At 37.4% G+C, this 25,408-nt stretch overlaps 1 protein-coding gene across 3 annotated transcripts in view; it reads right to left on the bottom strand.

Annotated features, from left to right (window-relative positions):
* SGCZ (sarcoglycan zeta) overlaps positions 1-1,064 on the bottom strand; it is a gene marked incomplete at both ends in the record, with an annotated part of 334,730 nt that extends 333,666 nt beyond the window's left edge. For all 3 annotated transcript variants that reach the window (XM_079534835.1, XM_079534837.1, XM_079534836.1), the window contains one exon: positions 1,026-1,064. In XM_079534835.1, coding sequence (XP_079390961.1) covers positions 1,026-1,064 — 39 coding nt within the window. The remainder of the gene's footprint in view (positions 1-1,025) is intronic.
* Positions 1,065-25,408: the final 24,344 nt, after the last annotated feature.

The raw sequence follows: 25,408 nt of genomic DNA, 5'->3' as shown, positions 1-25,408 counted from the left end.
ACTACTCATCCAGCAGAACTTCTGCCATTGCCCCCTACGCCCTGAGCTCATCATATCCAACACTCGAGCAACTCTTTTACTGGTGTACGTTTTTCTTAGGGGACTTATAGCAGTTGCCACTGAGACTTTGTGAGGAGCTCGGGTTGCTCCTTTTCATCCCACAGCCACGCCATGCTTCAAGATCTGCTTTGTACGAGCAAGACGGGAGCCCACTTTGATGCTTCCCAGAGTTTCCTACCCAGCACAGAGCCCCTCTCAGTGGGGGGGAACCAGGGCTCTACCCGAGTGTCCCAAAGAAGGCCGCCTTCCTCACCATTACTTTCCTCAGCTGTTCAGCAACGCCGCCGCCCCTTGCCTCAAGCTACCCCCCACCCTTTTTACCCCGTATCGACGGACAGAACTTGTTTTAAAATTATGATGACGAAGACTATTAGTTTAGCCCAGCTGGACTCAAGGCTACCAGCAGGTGCGGGCAGGCTTTCCACCACCGCAAAGGAGCATGCTCAGCGCTTTCAGGCATGCTCTTTCTGCGGGAAGGAAGCCCGAGTCGGGCCGGGGGGAATCCTCGCGGCAGCCCCGTCCTAACGCAAAGTTTGGGGCCGGGGTTCCATGCAGCGCCCCGTGCCCGCGGCCCGCCGCTCCCACCCTGGCATGAGGACAAACCCGGGCGCTGTGCCGGAGGCGGGCGGAGCGTTAGGGTTCCCTTCTTTCCTGGCGGCAGGGGAAGAGGAGGAGATGCCCAGGCGAGAAAGGCATCGCAGGCAACTTCTGCGGGGAAACCCGCCGCCCTACTACCCCCTCCTCCCAGGGCGAGACTGCTGCTTCTCCTGGCGCGGATACAACGCCAAGAACACCACCATCATCACCATCATTCATATTCGTATGACGATGCCCGAGGAAGCCGCGCGGGGCTGCCCACGCCGTCCCCGACTCCGCGCTCCCCGCCCGGGGCTGTAGAATCCCTGCAGCACCCGCCCCCGGGCGGAGTGTCCGAGCCGCACCGTGACCGCGGGCACCCACCCTACCTTGAGCTCCTCCGTGGCTAGGTTGCCTGATCTGTCCATTCGGAGAAATTGAGCGCAGAGCGTTGGGGAAGAAGGGAAGTTGTGCCCCTCTCCAAAAAAAAAAAAAAAAAAAAAAAAAAAAAAAAAAAAAAAAAAAAAAAAAAAAAAAAAAAAAAAAAAACCACAAAAAAACAAAAACAAACAAACAAAAAAAAAAAAAAAAGAAAAGAAAAGAGGGGGGTTAATCTAGTCTCTCAGTTTCCAGCCTAAACTCAGCCTTGTCCTCCAAAGCCCGGCAGCTCCTCTCAGTCTCATTCTCCGCGATCACGCCTCCACCGGTTAAAATAAATAAATAAAAAAAATAATTCACTTTTTTTTTTTTTTAAAGGGAAAAAAAAAAAAAAAAAAAAAAAAAAACTCCCTTAAGGATTAAAGCGACAGGTGATCTTTCCCCGGTGGAAGAGATTCGCGTCCTCTGGCAGTGAAAGGAGACAGGAAAAAAAAAAAGAAGAAAAAAAAACCACTCCGTTGAAGATTTGGGGTTTTTTTTCCTTCTGCAATAAGCTCACATGCCGACGAATCGCTGCATCCCGAGGAAAAATCCTGCTTCCTCGGATGGCATCATGCAGCAAATTTCAAGGAAATGTGTTCAAACTGAAGAGTGTATGATATAAGCCGCTCTCGCCATGCCCACTCCGGTAGCCAACTGAGCACCCTGCGAGAGCAAGGCAGCAGTGATGAACGATTTCGCCGGCGAGATAACAAAACGCCCCAAGTCCCGCATAGATTCCAAGATTGTTTTGCAGCTGTAGGTATTCCCTCAATAATAATAATTAAAAAAAACAAACAAACAAAAAAAAAAACCACAAGATAAGAAAGTCTGTAGCGGTTGATCTTCTTCGAAGGTTATGCTAAGAGTTGGGAGAAAAACAGGAGGATCTCTTGCAGAAAAGAGAGGGAGATTTCCCCTTCTATCCTGTGTTACTGTCCTCCGCCGCCAGGTGCCTGACTTCCCTGCTCGCGGCCCGCGGGGATCTCTCCGGCTCCCCCGGCGCAGTGCTCCCTCCCCCGCCCGCTGCAGCCCCGGGTCTTAACGCTCGAGGCCGCCAGCGCCGCCCCCGTGCAGCCCAGCGCCGCCCGCCCGAGGGCTCCGCATTGTCCCCGTGTGTGTCTGGCAGTGCCACTCAACCCCTCTGAGCAGCCGCTGCTGCCTTATGCGTAGCTCCCTATACGTGTGTATAGATATAGATATCGATGTACAAACATATAGACACACGTATACGTGGATAGCTCTGTGTGTGCCTAAATTAATAATATGATACGAAACTTCCCATCATGAGCCTTGAGATGTGTGAGGTTTTGTTCATCTCTTGAGTACCGCTGCAGCTTCAGTGGAGCAGTGTTTCTGATGGCACACGGGTTAAGTCCGAGTCTCTGGTAGGGTGTAATTTGCTAATCGCCTTTTCCGAAGGGTTCACTGATTTGCGGCTCTCATGTTGTATCAAAAAATAAAATAAAATAAAAATCCAAAATTAGATTTTAAAATTCAAATTGCTCCCTGCCAAGATGGTGATTTTATCAAGTGCCTTTATCATAAATCTGGCTGTCACTTGCAGTTTGGGAGACCAAAGCTGATTTTTAGTATCCAGCTTTCAGTCTTTGGGGGGCTTTATTTATTAACTCCATGAATGGTAAATTCAAAACTATCACTTTCTAGTAGTATTGCTTCTTCCTCTTAGGCATTTTCCATGCTACTTCAGATAGAAACAGGATTCTTGATAATTCAATATAAATTAGATCTAATAGCTCAACGTGCATACTTTGTTTCCATTTCCATACAGATTTCTTTTCAGCTTCCAGCATTGCAGGGTTAATATAAGCCTGAGCCCTGGGTGATGGGCAGTGATAGCCATTCCAAGGACTGAATACAGTGCCCATCTTCTAGAAAACTCTACAGATACAAAGCAAATACAGGCAAATGACATTTTTCCTCTTAGCACAAACTGTGCATGACTTCCAGATTCATTGTGAATGCATTGTAAATATCATTGTTATCATTAATCTAGAACAGCAATTTATGAAGATTAAAGGCTTGGTCTGGCATTCCCATGTGAGTCAACAGACTTGTGTTTGAACAGAACACTGCCAAACTGTGTGCAATCAAGGTATTGTAGAACCTATAGGAATTGTAATGAGTGATTTGTGGTTTTTTTTTCCTCGCAAATACTCCCCCTCCCCCAAACAAACAGACAAAATAATCAGAGTGCCTTCTGTAAGAGAAAGAAAAACTCCCTCAGAAGGCACCTCTATGCCCCAAAATCATCAATATGCAATCCTGGGGAAAGGAGAGGATTGCCCTGTTGTGAGATACCTACCAGATGACATGGTATGAGGGCACCTCTGAGTCCTGGCCAGGGCTCTTGGGCAACCGGAGAGCCCTTGAGCCTCTTTCCATCATCCAGGCATGATCACATGATGCTTAGTAGGTCAACAGGTAGATTCACAAAATGCTGCTTTCTGAAAACAAGAGGCCTGCAGCATTGTGACCTTCTGTTGCCTCGCTACTGCCACACCACAGGCACTGTTGAATGGGGCACTCCACAGTTTCTATTGAGATTGGCATAAAATATATGGGGATGGGTTACACTGAGAATCCTCTGCTGAGTTTTGTTGAAATTGGTCAAGAGTTTAGGCATGAGACAAGGAAAATTGACAGGGCAATAATGTAATCCTCACTGCCTTGAAAAACAAGGCTAAAAAAATTGATTTTATCAATCTCTTGAGTAATGCGTTAATGTTCTTAGGTGATATGCCTCATCGAGTGACTTTAAAAGTGTTTTTTTGTTGCCAAGTCAGGCACACCTAAGTTAATTAATACTAAGCTTCTAGTTGCTTCCAATATCTTAATTTTTTTATCTTGTGTGTAGTCAGTAAGACATTTCTTATTGCTAGGTCTTCATTTAGAAGACAGGCATGACTCAGATATTCATAATTTTCTTCCTCATTATTTATTTATGTTCTTATGTCTTAGTGATTGCATACAATGTGGAGTCCTTAGAGTAGGCTTTCTGTTTCATCCAGCACTGTAATCAACTGTATTCTGCATGTGTCAACACAAAATTTTATGGAAAGAGTAAATATTATCATTAGCATTAATACAGTGGGAAACTGAAACAAAGCCAGGAGACAAGATCCAGAAAGGAACAAGCAAATCTTTAAGTAAATCAGTATCTTAGCTTTGAAAAAGAGCCCTGAGTCTGATGCTTGCAAATGAAGAATACAAAGCTAGCAGAAATCTGCAGTCAGCAAGCAGTGGTTGGCCTGTTGCTCAGCAAGTCGATATGCGGTACACCAACTAAAGAATTCTGTTATTTTGTATAAATCTGCCCTAGTTATTATATCAACTTTATTCAAGTATTCATCAGCTTCAGTCATGTACAATTTCCAACTTTTTATTCCAGATGATACACCACTTTCCAAAAAATTATTTTCTGCCTTCTTCTATGTCCTTCCTGTACCCCTATCTTCCTACATTAGGCATTCCCAGTAAGCAAAATTTGTCAGGATATAACTAAGGATTGCATGAGAAAAGAATCCTAGGAAAGTGATTATAATTAAAAATTGAGTTTTTAACCTGTTAAGGTCAAGGTTAGGATGTTTATCAACAGTTAGCCTTGTAGCTTTTCTTCTCCTTTTATTAAGATTAAAAAGACTTGATTTCTGCAGATTCTTGTTGAATGTTTTTGTAGTGTGGTGAACTCTGGAGTACAAGAGCAGAATATAGAGTATGTGGCAGACTTTGTAATGATAGCCCAAGCCAGAGTAGAATTTTAACAAATCTGGAAAAGTTGCCTGCTTCAAAAAATTAAATTCTGCAGTCATTCAGGACTGCATGCAAACAGCAAGGGAACATATTTTCCTAAAAATAGTCTGAAAAAACATTTTTATTATCAAAAGGTATAAGCAAGTTAATGTCAGGATTGTGGTCAGCTCTCCCTGTGATCCACAGAAACAGTGAGCAAGAGTAGTTCAAGTCTGTGCTGTTAGAAGGTACAGCTTTTCAGCAACATATTGTGCTTCTTAAACAGATGCAGTAGACCCAGGACTGGATAGCTATCATGACTGCTTCGTCATTCCAGAGAAGTATGTCCCAACATTGTTTGGGACATAAATCTGTGCTGTGTCCTTTCATTAACATGTTTTATCTCATCTTTCAAAGAGTCTTTTTCTCAGATTGAGAAGATTCCAAGATAGACTTCCCCAGAAGATCTTCTTTGGTGTATTTGTCTTGTCAAGGCATAGATACTTTTCTGGGTTGCTTTAAATGTGGTGTGGCCCATGCAGAAAAATAAATATTTTCAAAAGGTGAATTATTTTTTATAGGTTTGAATCATCTCTGGAAGTGACTGTTTCCTGCTGACTGTACAGGGAGTACCTAGAGTTAAATGCTGAATCTGTGACCACATGCTCAGTAACTTAATACAGATACTACTTGAACTCATGCCAGAGTTGCACATATGGATCTGAAAAAAAAATGTCAGTCATAATAAAATCATTGAAAATGATGGAACTTTCATAATGAAGCCATGTTTGATACAGTTCATAAGTATACTTAATTCATAAAGCTAAAATAAAATGAAACAAATCCCTCCACAAATCCAGTATTTAAAGATGGAGGTACAGACTTAAGCATCAGAGATGGGTAAAAGTAAATGACTACGAGAATAGCTCTCAAACAGAATGTCTACATTTTTCCCAAGTTGTAAGGCAAACCCATATTCCTGAAAATATTTTTGTACTGCTCAGTGTGTAATTTTTTTTTTAATAGAAGTCAGGCTAACATAAGTAGATGTATATTATAAGTATCTCTTAGTAAGCATATTCTGAGAAATATAAAATTGAACCTTTGAGCAGAAGTGATTAAATACCAGTACATCTTCCATGCCTTGGAACCCATTACAATCCAGAAAGAATAATTTTCCTTGGCCTAGAAAAGGCTTATAAGCTGCGAGGGGACCACAAACCTCTGTTGAGCCCAAGAGCTTATGGAAGGAAGGAAGAACCATAACATTATAGAAAAACAGCAGAGAGAAAATAAAAACAAGGTTTCCCATGAGTTGTTATATTTAACTTTATCACGTGAGCAAATAAATGTGTTGTCAGTGAGAATGGCTGAGACATCCCAATTATTTTTCTACTCACCTGCAGAAGTACTTTAAAACTGAACAAAAACATGAGACTTTTAAAGATACATTGTGCTTGATGTTCTCAGTTTGTATTGACTTGGAATTACTATGATCATTAGTACAAATGAATGTTGTTGCAGCATTGGGTTTCTTAACTTGTGGTCATATTATTTTTTTTCTAGGCTACTTTTTCATGACATAGATCTCTGAAATGAAAGCTGAAGGCGCATAGGAAACCTAGAGAAATAAAGACAATATTTGTATTGAATTAATAATAAGAAAGTTTTAAGAGATAAAGTAGCTACACTTGAACGAGGCCTGGAAAGCTCATGAAATGGCTTCCAAAAGCTTTTGGGCTTGCCTTTCTCATCAGTCCCCCTGACTCAAGTAACTCTTCCTTTTTTTTCTCCATCTCTTTGCTCTTTCTTATTTTCCAAAGGTTCCACCCACCATTAACTACTTGCAAATGGTTAGACTTGAAGACACCACCATAACGTCTATTTGAAAGCTAATTGAGGAGAAGTACTTCTTAACTTCATAATACAACAATTTTAAATGTGTACACTCTTAGGACTTGAGATTCAAATACAGCCCATCAAGCCTATAGTTCCCTGATGTGTCGGAAACAGTATAATAATAACAGTACTTGTTGGAAAAAAGAAACATCATAATGTCTGCTTTGCCAATTAAATTAATACACTATAAGCAATTTGTTATTCAGAGAAAATGCAATCTGATGACAGAGTGGTTGTTGAGAGTGGTTGTTGTTTGCTGCTTACTTTTATTTTAGTTTATTTTATTTTATTTACTAAAAGGCAAAAAAAAAAAAAAAAAAAAAAAAAAAAAAGCATTTATCATGAAAAATGCATTTTCTACCAAATCGCTCCAAGACACCAAATTTTTCATTGAGGAGTCCAACTGAGAGATGACTTACTTTGGAATACTACTTTTGCTCTGCCAATGATCTACTCTGTGATATTATACAATTCAGTAATTAACTTCCTTTATTGCTACACAACTTTGAGATGAAAGAAATAATACTTATCTAATAAAATATAATAAAAATAAAAAATCAGTCACAAAGTATTGTTATGTAGTTGCAGACTACCAGTTTGGATATTCTTTGTTCTCACTTTCCGCTCAACAAAGTATCATCTTTCTATAATACAAATAATTTGGGATGTTCTAATTAATATCTTTCTCCTTTTTAATGCATACAGATTCCCAAACAGCTAAGTTTCCCAGAGATATCATTTACTGATCTCTAGCAACTGAAGTGGACATTTTAATAAGTTAATATGCCAATAGATAATTGGGCTGAAAAAAATCTTTAAGCGTTTAGTTATTAATAAAATAAATGTTACAGTTCAGAAAAACAATTTCTACTTTATGTTGGAGAAAATACTCATTTTCTAGTGAACTGCTTTGTTTTTGCTTTCCATAGGAAATAGTTTCACAGTATGTTCAATTTCATCAGGAGATAAATGCTTTTTACAGCAATGGCATTTAAACTGTAAGCTCTTGAGGACAGAGACCTTTTCTTTTTAATAACTAAAAAGTACCATGCAAAGGTACATGTATATATTAATATTTAACACACAAATATTAATAAAACCTTTGAGCAGGGAGCATACTTGCTCACAAAATCAGATTAGATTACAGCTATGAATGTAAATATAACAGTCTTAGAATTGTAACTAGAGGTATTCCAAAGTAATACCAAGAAATATCTGAGTGCTGTGAATTTGCAGTCTGTACATGTTTGTAAGTCAGATTTCTCTGCAAGTATGGGATTTGGATGGCTTGGGACTTGCGTGATTAACTGCGTTTTTGCATGTGTTCGTGGACATCTGCTAAACCCAATTAGTAATCTCAGAACCGAATGACCAAATTTAACTTGCTTTAACAGAGGTCTTAAATAGGTCTTCTAATTTGTGAACGTAAACTTTAAGCAAGAAAGAACAAAGACCTCGTTAATACCTTCACAAAGAGGACAACTGCAGGGTAAAGTGAGAGAACCCTTACTAGATATCAAAAAAATCTATAGGAGAGAGGTAAATTCAAAAAGATTTAATCATAGATTTGTATTTACCGAACATCAGAGCAGTCCCTACTCAGTCAAGCTTGGTACCCCTTGCCGATCTTCCAGTGTCTAACAGTGAAAAGCCTTTGATAAAAACCTTTTTTCTTTTTTTTTCTTTTTTTTCTTTCCTTTTCTTTTCTTTTTTTTTTCAGAAACACTTTTCTGTCAAGCAGACTCTCTGTTGTCTAATCAGGGGTGAGCTTATGCTTCACCTTAGTATAATTCAATTAAAACGTCAATCAAACATAAGAAAAATCCAAAAGAAATCAGGTTTCTTGGATACCGTGCTCAGACAACTTCTTGCTATCTCTTTTTTGTATGATAATGCTATATTTCTTATATTTATGTATGAAAACCTAATTAGCTGCTCTTTATGTACAAATATATTGTCTTTATATACAAATATGTGTTATCATATTCATTTTAATACTTTCAAGAAGTCTGCTTTTCTCAATACAGATTACCAAAAATAGCATCTCTTACTGGATTGAATCAATCCCATTGTCCTTAGCCTGGATTTCCCATACCTGTCTTTTTGGGCAATACCTCATTTACAAGAGGTTTGTATTTATTTAAATATATAAGGCAATAAATCTGCTGGACATGTACTCCTGGAACTTAAAATCTGAATTGTCTTAAAAGGTGTAATCACAGAATCTATTGAGAAATCTTGGGTATTTTCTATTTCTTTAAGTATAGAAAAAGGTGCGGAACAAAAAATGTTTTATAACTTTCAGATAGCATCTTAAAACACTTTAATACAGGGACATAACATTGCTTCCGGTCAATCTTACTCTACATTTGGGGAAATATTTAAGAGCAGGCGCAATGTGCCACTTTTTGGAAGACATTTTCCCTAAGGAACAACAGTTTTTCATGGAGGCTGCTGCTAGCCTTTCCAATGCATAAATTATTCCTCTTTTCAGTGCTGTGCGTATCTAAAGGCATAATCAAGTCCTAGTGCTGGAGGGAGATACTTTTGTTCTAAGAAATGAAATCTGGAAGCAAGCCATTTTGCTTAATCTCAGTGAGACATTACCGTTAAGTTTCATATGCTCTGCAGTTTCACTGTTCGCCTCAGGTTCACGTACACATTGAGAATTTCTTAAATATCTCAAGACAGATGAAAGTTCCTATACTCATTTCAATTGTTGACTAATGTTCAGTAAAGCAGCAACAGTGAGTAGCATTCTGAGGACATCAGATCACTGCAGACCCAACTCAAATCCAGGCTAGTCCTAATAAATGACTGTTGGTGACTATTTAGAGAGGTATGTGGAATGCACTGACAAGTACATAATGGCTTGAAAAGCCTAACTATTTTCATCTATTACTATCATGTAACCAATTACACAGAAGAGGATGCTCTCTTAGAAAAGTGACATGAACAGGCTAGGACTGAGGATCATGGTTCATTTCAGACATTCTCCCTTTTTTTATTCAAATGTTACGAAGTCTCAGTGATTATACAAATAAAATATTCATGATAGTTCAGGTGAATTTAGCGTGTAGCAACCCTAACAGTCTGAAATTTGTTCACAGTGCGTGTCAGTTTTAGAGCACATCAATTTCAGGGTTTGAAAAAGTAGAACTAAGAGGCAGAAATAAAGGTGTTTTAGGTGGTAAAAATTGTGAAAGTGCAATGTCTTTCAGTGTTAAGAACTTTTTCCCAGGAGTGTCAAGTCAGCACATTCCACAAAGGGTGAAAAGTTTATTTTTAGGCTATATTTAACACATTATATTCTCACGCAATGAAGGGAAAAACAGATAATCAATACTGGTGATTATTAATGTAGGGGGTTTATGACTTATGATGAAATGTGATGAGTTAACCTTTTCAGGAAGGCCAAGTTTAAATAAATTATTTACATCTGTTCCTTTATCTGCTTTTTATGAAACATTAATTCGGTTCCTAATACATAGTGTGCATAGGGTTATCTTTGTCAGAAAAGGCTGATAGTAGGATTCACTCACTTTTTAAAAGAAAACAGTACAAACTTGATAGTTAAATCCAGGAATGACAGAATATTAACAGTGCTACTAAATCCTCTACTGCTGCTAATATTTTTCCATAATCCTAGCCTACTTTTTCTCAGCCTACTTTTCCCTTCTTTTCCAAGGAATTAACCCTGCTTCTTTGTGTGAGGAATATTGGCAGGGGTTAAGAATTGAAAGGAACAAAATTGTGAGACATTTCTAAAGGAACTTTTTGTTCTAGTGGACAAAATTTCAAAAAACAACCAAGCAAAACCCTTTTTCAATGCAAGATATGTTCTTGTCTCAACTATGCATCTGCATGACCTGTTTACAAATTTTTTAAATCTTTCTTGACACACTTTTTTGTTACTCTGTCTCTTTGTGTAATATTTAAATTGTCTGCTCTAAAAAGCCAGGAATATATTTTTATGTGTTTTAGAACTACTAAATAAACTAATAATAATAAAACTAGTAATGCATCCATGATCTGAAACATTCCCTGAGTTTACACAAGCTTATATACTGAAATATGTTAAAAGCAAATGTGAAATGATCCTCTTACATATTTATACAACATGAATACATGGCAACTTTGTGAGTTTCTCCATTCAAAACATTGAAGGTGCTAACTGGAATTCATTCAAATATTTTTGTCAATGCCATTGGTTCCAGCTGTTTGCCTCTGAAATACTGGCCTTCCCAGTGGCTGTAAGAGTTGCCTCCAGCCTATCTTTTATCTGCACCCCAGCAGGTAGCCAGCCAGTAGCAAACAAGTGCCCTAACATTTTTTTCCTATTTGCTCTGGTAGAACATGCTATTCACTAAGTCCAGATAATGATAAATGTTAATCATTTGAAAATAACCCACAAGAAGGCAATTTACTTATCATTTTTCATCTGTAACTACAGATGAAGCAAACATGTACAAGTGAATTTTACATGCAGTACACATGTGTGTTCTGGAACAATGCCTGTGAGCATGATGGAGCTTGGACTCTTAGGATCACAGTGATAATGACAACATGCTTCAATTTAAAGAGGTAAGGAATTAGTAAAGTACAGAGATGTCCACTGGAATAGTATTCAGTAATAGTCTACTAATATTTGCACTTTCAGAAACAAAACCAGAAACCATCAACTTCTTTAGATATCCACTGATTGGAAATGTGAGCATAAGGAGATCTTTATGCACAGTAGGTACTCATGACTTTTTTATGTTCACTTCCTACTAACTCTCAACTGTGAAAAAAAAGGCTAAAAAGATTGTGATTATTATGTAATTTTTTACTCTGCAAATATGCTATATCTGTCAATAGGTTAATATTGTAATTATGTGAGATGTAACTGAAATATGAGAAAACAGTTTCTTCTCAAGGTGTCTTTTTTCATTTCTGTGGGGAAATCAAAAGAAAAACAAGTTTTTTGTGAGTGTGCCATTACTATATTTCAATGTTTGAGGAAATATGCCTCTAAGAATCGGCAGCAATCAGAATAAAATAAAAACACTCCTCTCAGAAAAGCACAGAAGCATTTTATTTATGTTGTTAGACTTTGTTCCTCTTCCTAGATTTCAATATTTTTGCAAATGTTCCTCTATGTTAGATGACTAAGCTATTAAGTTACCCATAACAATTCATAGTGAGTCAGCATATATGATTTCCAACCTGTTCTACATTTTATAATTTTAAATCTAGATTTATGCTTGCTGAGAACAAAAGACAGAGGAACAGCAGTATGAATCGTACAATTCTTCTCCGGGATTTTAAATTCATTTGGCTGATGGACAGGTAAGTTAAATACTCCTGAACAGCGACACACAGGTAGCATGTGCCACCAGAATCTTCTTTACACTGCTTCTACTCTACCTTTTAGCTATTTCTGGTAATTCTCACCAGAATTTAAATCAGAAACCTGGCAGCAGACTTTTAGAGTAGAAGTCCAGCTTTAAAATAAAATTGAAAAAAAAAAAATGCTTGAACTAGTATCATTTTATTTTTGCTATAAGTGGGAATATTTCCAATTTTCAGGGTCCTTTCACAAGATGAAGGAAAGAACGCAGTGGCAGCATAGTAGTGCCAAATTACAAAGAACTGGCTGTACAGACAATCCCATCCTTCACTCCCTTTCCGCAGCTGAGAGGTTGTGCCATCTGCCCTTTCAGCCTACTGAGCACTGTGCTGCTCTCAAGGATACAAGTTCAGAGTCCTTTTTTGTCAGGGTAGATACAAACCAGCACTATACAGGCAAATGTGCTAACCACTGGTATTTGGGGTATCCCAGTATCAGAACATGCCCATCTCTTAAAGAACCTTTTTTTTTCAATTTTGTTCAAATTTTTCACTGAAGAAAAGAAATGCAAAAAGCCCTTTCTGCTAAGTCACTGAAGGATTACATGACCAGAGCTGTTATGCCTAATGCCTGTCATCTAAGACCATGGATATTTTTATTTGTTGAAAGTGTAAGCATTTTTATGTGAAAGAGAATTGTGCCTTGAATGAAGAGGAATGAAAAGACACCAGTAAATTAACTGGAGTGTGCAGGGCACTGCCAGCATATAAAGCCTCTGTAAGACATTGTGCAAGGGTTTGTTTCATTTTGACTGGATCCTACCAATAGGACAGGATGAATGAATTAAGAAAATAAGAATAAAATATTTTATAACTCTCTGTTGTTAGTGTATGTTGGATATTAAAGGATTTTCCAAAGGAATTCTCTCATAACAAGAAGGGCAATTGGATGTGGCTTTAAAATGAGAAACTGCAAAATGGAATGACTCTTACAGGGATACCTTACTATCCTTTTGTTGGAGAAAATTCTGTTGTCAGTGTTCAAAATGCTAACTAATTCAGATGCTGTCTCTGGATGCCTCCTCCACTTCAGGAGACCCTCGCAAGAGAGGGATGGCCAGACAGCCTGCCCCCTACCTCCAGCTGATGGAGTGAGGTAAGCCCTCACTCTGGCTTTTGGTATTCTGGGAAATGTAGTGTAGGAGAAAAATGTTCATTTTGCATTTGCTCTGCTTGTTTTTACACTACTGCATGTGAAGTAGGGGCTGTTCAGAGTACGGGTGATGCCTGCATTGCATGCTAAGTCCAAGAGATGTTTTCATTAATGAACAAAGACCTTTTTTGATGACACGCTCTAAGAAAGCTCCTTTTATAAAATGGAGGGTGCTAGAAAGCGTGTGTGGCTGCCACTATCACCTAATAGAGGTTACGCACTAGTAGAGAGAACAAGGGAGCTGGCAGAAGCCTGTCTCTAGCTTTCAGTTCCAGGCTGCAGGCTTTTATGTTCATTTACAATGCAATCAATAAGGAATAGCTGAAATTGGGCTCTGGAAGCTTGATTTTATAGTTTGCTAAATTCCTTTTTAAAATCTGTTTAAAATAAAAGAGAAGTTTCTATGGAAACCTTCCCTTTTATTCAAGAAGAGATCTCGAAGTCTCCCAGGCGCCGTCTCTGCCTCACACACCCGGCTCTGCCTGGATCTGCTCCAAAAGCTGCAGTGCTTGGCCAGCTCCCCTGCCACCATCAATCTAGCCTTATCCCTCACCTCCAACCTACACGGCAATGCAGGACCCCCGCTCATGCTCTTCCAGCTCCTGAAATGGCTGGTGGTGAAGAAGACATCCTGCTGGCCTGCAAAGCCTCAGGCAGCGGGCGATGGTTGTAGGCCACATTGTCCTGTGCAGTAATCTGGAGTAGGGGCACCTGGGCAGAGGAAGCACAAAGCAAATATGTATTGGAAGTGGGGACATCAGCCTCCAGCACTAGCTAGGAGGTGAAGCAGCTGCCATGATCCAGCACTGCTGGCTCAGGTACAGCTTTGGGTGGGGGAGGAGGGGGGAAAAGAAGAATTAAAAAAACGAGCAATGAAGCAAACAAACAGTACAAAACATAGACTTCCCTGAGATAATCTGTTTCAGTGCTTTAACTCCAAAAACAAAAATTGATTCCAATGAAAAAATAACTAGATGTCTTCTTTTTTTGTTTTTCCTCATTACTACTATTAACATTAGCTGATAGACAATTCTTTTGTTTCTCCAACACAAAAAGTGTAGGACAGCTCACCTGCTTGAAGCTCCAGAATTTCCTTCCAAAGAAATCTGTTTTCCCATGCCTTTCTTCCCTCACAGTTTATGAGATTCTGAGATATTTTGGCCTGTTGATGAAACTGTATGCACTGCTGCTGCATTTGCAATCTTCCCCCAGACCTCTCTTCCCACTGCCATGCCCCCAAGCAGCCATGCACAGTCTAATCAAACCTGGAAATTGAGTCACTGTTTGTGTTTGTTGCACAACAGGAATCAGGATTTAACAGTTTGTTGAATCAATGACTATCGCCCTTACCAACTTTTGTTCAGTCTGAGCTGGATATGAAAGAAAAGACTACAAAATCTGTTCAGTGGGGATCTAGTTGCTATTATGGAGTGTTTGTAGACAGACAACATAATAATCAGATGTAAACCACCACTTCTCATAAATTTGATTAAAATTCTATCAAGGATAACAAGCTGTATAAATAAAGTATTTTGCAACCATGTTCCTTTCAATTTTTTTTTTTTTTTTTTTTTTTTTTTTTTCAGCACAATAGTTCATTATATGACTTACTGAATAAAGAAAATAATTCAGTTTTGGACCTCTTAACTTTCAAAGAGAAAAGTATGCAAGTTTAGAAGCATAAATATTTTTTTAAAAATAGAAATAATAAAAAGTGAAGCAAGTTTACTTCATCTGGAAAAGATAATCTAGAAGAGATATTGATGAAAAGATATGTGTTACTATCTGAGTATTTTTCTGAACCTCATTTTCCTAAGAAAAACAGGAGTGATGGCCTTTTGTATTGTACATTTCAGCTATCCTGGCTGGTCATTCCTCACCTCAGAGGAGAATATGTTCTGTGCGTGTTCCTGCTCCTGGGCAAGATAGCTGTGCTAAATCAGCAAAAATGAGATATTTCTTTAGATATGGAAAGGAAATATTTTCATTTTCCATTTGAAAGATTTAGCTCTTTCTGTAATGATTAACTAGTATATTATAGGATTATAAGAAAGTCTGTTCAACTTTTTGACTATTTTGGCCAGATTTTATTACAGGAAGTAGTTTGGGGGACAAGAGACAAACAAATGTTAGTGTGGCAAGTCCTTTGTGGGATAGATTCAACCCACATGTCCTGCAGGATCTATGTGGCAGCACTGTAATAAAGTAAGGGCTCCATTCCATTGTAGACATACTATATGAATAAGAACTGGAAGTTTATGTATTAACATACGAGTTAGCTGAAAATGTAGTTGTCCTTTCTGCATAAAAGCAAACAAAGTTAAGCAAACAAGTGGCATACCTTAAATAATTATTGCTATTAATAATAGACTATACTCTTTTATTTTGATTATATTATTTGCACTTGCTGGTCCATAACTTCATGATGAAGCTGACAGGAATATTGTTCTTTAACCTCAACTGTCATCAAGAGTCTCAATTATGGCATTTTTTAGAGTTTGTTTTTTCAGCAAGAATTAAAAAATTCCATTAGATAACAGTAAAAATAAAAAATAGTTATGCTTGTCAATCCTACTCCCAAGTTGTTTAATTATTTCTTGTCCTTTGGAGTCCCTAGACAAAAGATCAAAATAATCAATTTCATAGTTCAAAGCCAAGATACCTCACTGGGATTTGCCAGGATAAGTAAACTGCTGGCCAATACATGTCTGCTCACACAGAGAGCTGATTATCACCTGAATGCAGGAAGTTTCAGAAGCCCCTTTATCTAATCCAAATGTCCCCATGGCTTTATATTCACTCTAAACAATACTAATGCCTGTAGATGAACTAGTAGAGTCCCAGGCCTCTGTATCACAAGGGCTGGTTATAACTGTGTTGTTTACATACCATTAGCCAGAACAACAGTTCCTTATTAGTTCTTCACTTCACTGGAAAAGATCATAGAATCATAGAATCGTTTGAATTGGAAGGGACCTTTAACGGTGAACTAGTCCAACTCCTCTGCAATGAACAGAGACACCTACAGCTAGATCAGGTTGCTCAGAGCCCAATCCAGCCTGATCTTGAATGTGTCCAGGGATGAGAATAAAGAGGACAGCAGCCTCTTGCGCCTCTTTTGCTTCCAATCCACATCAAAATCATACAGAAATGCCACACCATCTTTGTATGAAAGTATGCATGAGATTGGGAATCTGCTACCTTGGCCTTTATGTTCACCCTTCTACATGGGTTTCTCCGACTGCTCATTCTTCTGTAGATGTATAAATGTAGAGTTTAATTCTGCATGCTAAAAAAATCCCCAAATTTTTACTGCAATGATTTTGGGCATTGTAAAAAGGATGTTTGATGGACTCAGATTTCAAGAACGTCAACCACAAAAAAAGGAAATGGATTTCCTTCATATCCAATGAAAAAGGCTTCAATTTGCCCTTGGATCATCCCATTCTTCAGGAAAATTATGAGAACAACACAGTAGAATGAAAATATGTAGTCCTTATTTCAGGCAAAGAGCTGAAGCTGGACACTCCCATATATTACAGCTATTTCTTTCTCAGATTCTTCTTCAGGCTTTTGACTGCATTTCCCTATCAGCTCTTTTGTCTGTCTTGGCCACCTCCTGCCCAGAAAGCCTCTCAGATCTTCCTGCCTTATTTTACCGGTGTCCCCCAGCATCTTTCTTGCCTTTTGCCTCTTCAAAATCTTTTCCATGCTGCCCTCCCGGCCTTTGCAAATTGCTGCTGGTGTTTGATTAGACAACACTTTTATAAGAAATATCACCTCTCAGCTGCAGTCCCATTGCCAGGGCATTTTACAAAAGAGATGTCCTTTTATGTGCACACAGTTAATGGATAATGGGCCATTATCAAGAAGCTGTGACTTTGTTGGTAGGTTTTCTTCTGGCAGTAAAAGTCTTTATTGTTGTTAACACACGCATTTCTAGAGCATTTACATAAAGCAATTAAGGACACATTCAGATTGGCCATTATTGTACCTAATGGGGACATAATAGGTACATAATGGATGTTTAGGCATCTATTACGCTCACCGGTTCAAAAGAGCGAAATTAGCAGGTTCTTCTCCCAGGCCAAGCGGAGGAATTGTCATGAAGACCGGGTCTAACAGACATCCCAGTGTCGCACACTATTTGCTTGAATTCATTGTCCTGGGCAAAGACACGCGGGGTTTCTGAGCTTCTGCTGTGATTCTTTTTTCTTCTCCTCAAAATAGAGCTTGAGCTACTTGTGTGGCATCCTGGACTTGCTCGTTTTATGATGGGCTGTGATGATTTACTGCAAAATCACTCAAGCTTCTTTTAGTAGAACAAAAAGATAAAGTCCTTTTCCCTAACATCTTAGTAAATATTTGTATATATATATGTAAATTTAATAACTTTCTTTATTTAAACAATGAAAAGAAAAAATATATGTATGTAAAAGCTATTAAGATTAGGGTTGTGAAATCTTAGTGTCTTTTTTCTTTAATATGCAAGCTAGACTACAAATACTAACTGCTTTGGTAGCTTGTTGAAAATGAACCACATTTTTATTTCAAGAATATGCTATGAAATTAGTTATATTCCCAATTAATTAATACTTAAAACATTTTGCAACGTGAATAGGTTCTACTTCTGTAACAGCACATGCTGGTGTTCACTCCAGCTCATTCTTGCAGCCATCCCAGTCATCCAGATTTAAAGTAGCTGCCAGTAAACGGGATGCAATCCAGTGAGGTAAACAGAAGTCTCTATGCTGGAATGCAAAACAAAAAAACAAAACAAAACAAAACAAAACGGAAAGCACACACACAAAAAAACCACAGGTCCTTGGCAATGGTCAAAAAGCTGGAAGGAAGGATTTTCATTGGGAAGAAAAGCCACATGCACTAAACAGCAATGCCAACCCCTCCCCAAGAGTGCAAAATATATTTTAGAGCTGGAAAGTCAGATCAAAAGAAAATAAACTTGGAAGCTTTTTTAAAATAAACTATTTTTTCCCCCTCAGATTAATTGTAATCAAGCTGAGGCAAGGAGACAGGCACTTTTAGCTCACATGTGGAAGCTCAGCTCTCTGCTCCCCAGTCTTCTGGAGCAGAAGCTTCCTGATACCTGGGAACGGCAATGCCTGGGTTCTCACTCTGCCTTGCTGGAATTGGGAAACAGATAAGGCTTTTTTTTTTTTGCTCCAGTGTGTGGGAGAAGTGCTGAATTAATCATGGCTGTAGGATCAGGCTCATTATAGACAGAATGGAGGTAAACTTTTTCTTAAGCCATGGTTCAGACAACCTCAGTGTGATTTTCAAGTACACCATCCTTACAGAAGCTGTAGTTATGGTGATTAAATATTTAAGCCCAGTACCCAGAGGGCCTCTAATTCTGCCTGTGGATCCCACAAAAGCTCTTCAGACATTTCAGATATTAAACCTCCACAGAACTGGTTTTTACTGTCATTTGCTGGTGAAACTCTACACCATCTTTTATGATACAAGCTGAATCCTGGCAGCAGAATTTTAAACTTAAACGTGAAGAAGAAAGCCCGAGTTTGAATGCTCTGCTAACAACTATCCCTTGGCAGCTTGCAGCCCAAATACTGGAAGCTAAAAGATAAACCAGTTAAAAACAAAGCCCAGCACACCAAACATGCAGCAGCAAGAGCTTGTAGAATTATTTGGGTTTTTCCTTTCTGGTTTCTTCTTCCCATTCATAGAAATCTCCTGAGATGCAGGAGTCCAGCACTTCCATGCAGACCCAGGAGAGCCAGGTTGGTTCTGTGCACAGCTGCTACTGGCAACTGTGCCAGTAGCTTTCTGCTGCTTTCAAAGACAAAAATGTTGGGCTTTTAACCCCACCATCATTGCACTGAGAAAACCAAGACTCATGAACATCTGGATTTGAAGGAGTGCCCTTACACAATATTAGGATACTCCAGTCTTCCTCAACTTCAGTTACAAGACTGAACTTAAACAGCTCCTACTTCATAAATCCTTAATTTTTTGGTGAGTTATTTCAAAAAGTCAAAGGCATTACTAGCACAGAAATGGAAATGTAGGATTCAGATTTTGTGGTTGGTGGGCTTTGAGTTGCTCACCCAGTATGTCCAAGGAGTAGTACTGTAGGACATTATCATGTCACATGAGACAAAAAAAAAAAAAAGCCCAAACATTTGAGAAAAAATGCAAGACACACTCTTGTAAACCAATATTTTATTAATTTTTCACCTACTTCATGCATTTATTCATAAGCATCTTGTACACATTTAAAGACAACTGTTAAACCATATTGAATACTTTCATTGTTTTTGTGAGAATTCAGCAAACATTTTGCCTTATTGCTGTAGTTAAATTTTTTCTATGTGTAAATTTGATATTCTAGCAAGTGCCTGAGCCTAATTGATAAGAGTACTGTGCCTCTCATTTTAGAAGTGTAAAATAAAGTCGCTTCTACACATTAACTTGCCTTTGAGGCCATTACATAACACCCAGAATTCATGGGCTTACATTTTTATTCCTTCAGCTCCTAAAATTGAAACAAATAGTATAACCTAAAGATTAAATGTCTGTAGTTTCAAAGTCAAAGGAGCTGACATAGGCAGAAATGAAGAGCATAAAATGCAGCCTTCATTACTGTAATCTTTCTATCACATTCCTAATGACCCCATAATTGCAACAGTCAAAATAATCACATCTTGTGATGTTAATAAAAGGTGTGATAATAATATATCTTTTAGAGGAAATCTGATTTAACTGTTCCCATTTCCCATGGTCATTCTTTTTCTCTTCATCATACTGAGAAAATTACAGTCATGATTGAATATGATGCAATCACTAGATCAAACATCTTACATTTAATACTGATTATTTACTCAGGATTATGCAAATAAATAAATAAATAGAAATGAAATTCTACCAAATAATACATCTTTACTGCTCTAATAGGGACTTCAGAAGATTATACTCACTGATGTTTTTGTAAAAATTGATGTTCATAAAAAATAGAACTACAGCATATCTTCTCAGTATCTAAATTTTTAGTTTTTATTAATGAAAGGACTCAGGGATAGAAGTTGATATACGTGGACCATGAGCATAGGAAAGGAAGCAATGCATGGGTTGAAAAACTGTTTGACAAATACATGGTATGAAAATCCATGGAAGACTGTAAAATAAAAAAGACCATTTTTCTCAAGAAATACAATATCCAGAAATTGTTGGGGTCTGGGGAAGGATTTTGGTGCCATTGTTTTGATTTATTTTTATTTTTATTTTTATTTTTATTTTTATTTTTATTTTCATTTTCATTTTTCTAATCCATGCTTACAGTGTTGGGTTATGAGGCAACCAAGGAGCTGAAGGTGTGAAAAAGGACTGGTAAAAGGGTAAAACGCTAATTAGCAGAATGAACGCTGTGTAAGACTATGCATTATCCTACACATTGCTTATTAAAATTCCTCTTAAAAATTGATGCAAGCAATCAAGCAAGGAACCCACCACATTAAAACAGCAAAGTAAATTAAGCTTTTAGAAACTAAAAAAAAAAAAAAAAAAAAAAAAAAGAAGAAGAAAAAATTAAAGCCTTGTGCTAAAAAAATAAAAGGTAAATAACAAAATATTTCATCCATTAACATGCTTTTTTTTTTTTTTAATATAGACCCCTAATAATAAATGATAAAAGAGATTTCAGGGAACATGTTTTCTTAAATGCATAGAAATTAGCAAGGAAAAAAAAAAACAAAAAAACCCACTTTTTCAAATGCACCCGAAGCAAGAATCCAACCAGAAACAAAGTTTAATAGACAACTGAAACATACAGACTGATCTTGAGAAAGTCAAGGCCATAGTATAGAAGTTAAATTAATTCTATTCACTGAGACACACGAAGAATGAGGAGGAGGGGGAGGGAAGTGCCTTGTACATATTAAAGTGTCAGATGTCAGAATAATTCAATAGAATCACATTGTAGCAAAGCACCAATACAATACATTTGTTAACTAAGATAAGGAAATTCGAATATTAAACTGCTGAAACACTGAATCAGGTAAGCAGTCTGTCAGTCAAATCAGGCTCACTGAAGGGCGGCAAGAGATATCCAGATACTTCTAAACAAAATGAGAGTGTGACTTCTAAACTGAGACTACCAATACATGTAATGAAAAAGGTAGACTTATTATATTGCAAAGTAAATATACTACCTTGGAGAATGTTGATCTGTTTGATGCAAAAGGAATGTGATTTCCAACATAACTTTTGCTTCAGAAAAATTTGGAGTTCTTTGACTAAATCAGTAGTGTGAGTAAAAGACATGTATGCTAAAATCCACATCTGACTCTGAAGGCCTGCAGAAATATCTTGTGATATTAACTCTGTAATTGAAAATGAGATGGCAGGTGAAAATCAGTGTCAATAAATGCAAAATAGTGTATTTGGTGGAAAAAAAAATCCACAATAGCCCTGCTACAGATTCAGAATATTGAGCTCTGAAAGACCTTGTAGTCATTATTAGTAACTTTCTGAAAGCATTAATCTCCATGTTCAGAGAGGGTGAGACTGGTAAACAGAATCACTCATAAAGTCATAAAGAACAGAAATTGTTGATAGGACACTATATGTCTAGTGAGTCTATGTCTTGACTTCTGGATGTGATTCTGATCATCCCAGTTAAAAAGATGCAGAAGATCTAGGGCACTTTCAAAAGTGGAAGATAAATCAGATCAGAACTATGGAGATTAAAAATACACTTAGTTTTGGAAAAGAGATGACTGATAGGAGGGGTATAACATCGGATTATGTAAAATCTTGAACAGTACAGATAATACAGACAAGGAATGTTGCTACTCTTCACATAGCAAAATTGTTTGGGAGTAGGTTTAAGACAAATTGAAGAGAAGGTATTATTTTTTTGACTGATCACATTATCTAAAGCCTATCCTGTTCCTCTGTGAGTTTTGTTTCATAAATGGTGGAAATTGAACCACTGAAAAAAAAGCACTCTTCATTTGTTCCACTGAACTTATTAAATATATAAGAATAAATTGAAATAATAAATTTAACTTGGAAAGATTTCATCAATTAACAAAACTTTTATTAGTGCTTGTACAGCAACATTGTATGTTTACATGAGGAAGGACTGTTTTTCATACATGACTTCTTTCTTCAGATCTTTTGTATTGCATTAGGATGAGTTACTAAATGGTTGTTACACTGCCTTAGAGATAGCTTCATTTCAGTGATGAGTGGGAAATTTTTTGAGTTGAATCACACTCTCCAAAGCACAGAATTATGACTGCACATTGGAAGCAAGTGAAGTTCTTATCAAATTTTTTCTTGTATCTTCATGTTTAGTTTATCAGTAACTTCAAAAAAATATGACTAATGCAGCTTACAAAAATTGCTGCAGGCAACTTGATTTTAAAGCGGTTACAAGCAAACAAATGTATTTTAAACCCACCAAGCATGTGGTGGTGTATCAAGGAGGAAAGGAAATGTAATTTGATTGCAGTGAAGTTAATACATTCTACTAAACAGTGAGAAAAGGATTTTGAGGTGTAGCAAGAAAGAAGGGGTAAGTTTAATACATAAGTTTACTTATGTATGAACTGTTAATGCTCCCTGAAAGAATCAAGGCTATCTCTGAAAAGGAAAAAATATATATTTCAGTATATTATAATAAAAACATCTTTAATATTAAACATAGGTTCAAATTTTTTAATCTTCATTAAAAGAATGGCTAAGATTGATAAAATCACATCACTTGTTACAAGATCATGGTCTCTCAGCCAGAAAAAAAAAAAATTGTTCAGTAAGAATTTTATAGCATTTATCTCATTTGTTAAATTCATATTTACATTCCTCAGTTCTCCCTTGCTAGAGATGATATACACAGAACAGGCTGAGAGAGCTGGGGTTCTTCAGCCTGGAGAAGGTTCTGGGAGGACCTTATAATAGCAGCCTTCCAGTGAAGGGCATCTACAGGAAAGCTGGGGACGACTCTTCATAAGAGCATGTAGCAACAGAACAAGGGGAAATGGTTTTAAACTGGAAGAAGGTAGATTTAGACTAGATATTAGGAAGAAATTCTTCACTTTGAGATTGTGAGACACTGAAACAAGTTGCTCAGAGAGAGGTTGTGGATGCCCCCTTCCTGGAAGCATCCAAGGCCAGGCTAGATGGGGTTTTGAGCAACCTGGTCTAGAGGAAGTTATCCTTGTCTACAGCAGGGGGATTGTAATGAGATGATCTTGAAAGTCGTTTCCAACACAAACCATTCTATGATGATTCCATGATATTTATAAACAGTTTAAAAATGCATTATTACCTCTTGTTTTTGTAGTTTCTATTCTCTGTATGGATTATACTTCAGTAACATCTCACCACTTTGGAACATGAAAGAAATATAGATGTGAATGGGAATGTGAATATTTAAAAACTCAATTTGCCTTATTAAGAAAAATTCTGAGAAAATCTTTGTGAATTGAAAAACATAGGAAAACCGGTTTTCCTAATTTTCATTTTTCTGCTATCACCTTGCCTTGTATTTCTCCATATTCTGTATTCTCAGCATTAGACACTACTAAAATTTACTGGTGTTGATGAAGTGACTACACTGCTACAAACTTTCTTCTGGTGGAGTCCCATCAAGTGACAGCTATTGAGTCAGAAGAGCATGCTGTAACTACCCAGTAGTATATTGGACAGTTGTGTTTCTATTTTTTTTTTTTCTTGCCTTTTCTTGTGCTCAACTGCTCTTGAAACCAGCTATTCTAACTGAAAGTATTTCAGTTTTATCTGAAACAAAACTACCAACTCAACAAATTGAACTGCAGTCTGCTAAACAAGCCTCAAAGCCTCACTGTCTTTTGACAATGAAAGCTTCCAGATGTGCAATCTCCACTCATTGTGAGAAAAACAAAACAAAACAAAAACTCTTTAGTTTTTGATATCAATCTAGATTCAAGTCTATGAAATAACAACATAATGTGAAGGGCCCACCTGAATTTAGCAACTGAATATCATAAGTCATATCTACTTAAAGCATACCTCAGTTCTGTATTTGATATTTTATTTGCTGAAGTTCTGAAGAGAGTTTTTTCTGCAAAACTACATATTTCATCCAATGGAGATCCATAGGATAACTGTAGTGCAAGAATATAATCTGTCCACTCCTATATATATGTTCACAATTGCAAGCTCAGCTGCAACTGAAAAGCACTTGTGTTTGATAAAAATGAAGAATAAAAATATATTACTATTCTTTATGTCTTTGTAAAGAGTGATCTACCAATGGCATCACTCTATATACTAATCTATTAAAAAATTATTCAATTCTCATTTATTCCTCTGTGCTCATTTTATGGCTTTTACAAATCTAAATGAAACTCTTGGAAATATAACATGTCACTAGGCTACAGGATTTTCTCTGTCTGTACATCACATTTTACTCATTAGGTTGAATGTATTTGCTAAAGTGTTCCTAAGTTCTAAGAACAACGTAGGGCATAATTCTGAGAAATTCAGTATTTACAAAAGTGTACGTGCAATTTAAAGCTGCAAGAGTAGAAAAGTAATTCAAGAGAAAAACTTTGTGTTTATGAAATTTCCTGGGCTGGTTTTGAGTCTCTCCCTGGCTTGTTGAGAAAGTGGAGTTCTGTGTGCATTTTCATAACACATAGAATTCAGTCAATATGAGAATAAATATATGCAAATAATAATAATAAATATAATTGAAGTATCACTCACCTTACATATTATTTCTGAGTGATAATAAAAAAAAAATTAGTTATAATTATGGTGTTGGCAAGCAGACAAAAGGCAGGAATCTGGCTGAAGATGTAGTGGCTCAATAAAATATGTTAAGAAAATATTTACATAGTGTATGTCAAAGAATCACAGAATTGTAGGGATTGGAAGGGGCCTCGAGAGATCACTGTGTCCAATTATCCTCTAAAGAAGTTCTCTACAGGCAGGTTACACAGGTAGGCATCCTGATGGTTCTTGAGTATCTCCACAGAAAGAGACCCTGCAAGCTTTCTGGGCAGCCTGTTCCCATGCTTCATGACTCTCACAGTAAAGAGAAGTTCTTTCTAGTGTTGGAATGGAACTCCCTGTGTTCCAGCTTCTGCCTGCTGCTCATTGTTTTATTGCTGCACACCACCAAAAAGACTCCCC

Source organism: Tetrao urogallus (genome assembly GCF_951394365.1).
Source record: "Tetrao urogallus genome assembly, chromosome: 4".
Taxonomy (NCBI): Eukaryota; Metazoa; Chordata; class Aves; order Galliformes; family Phasianidae; genus Tetrao; species Tetrao urogallus.
This window is presented reverse-complemented; position numbering and strand designations above follow the sequence as displayed.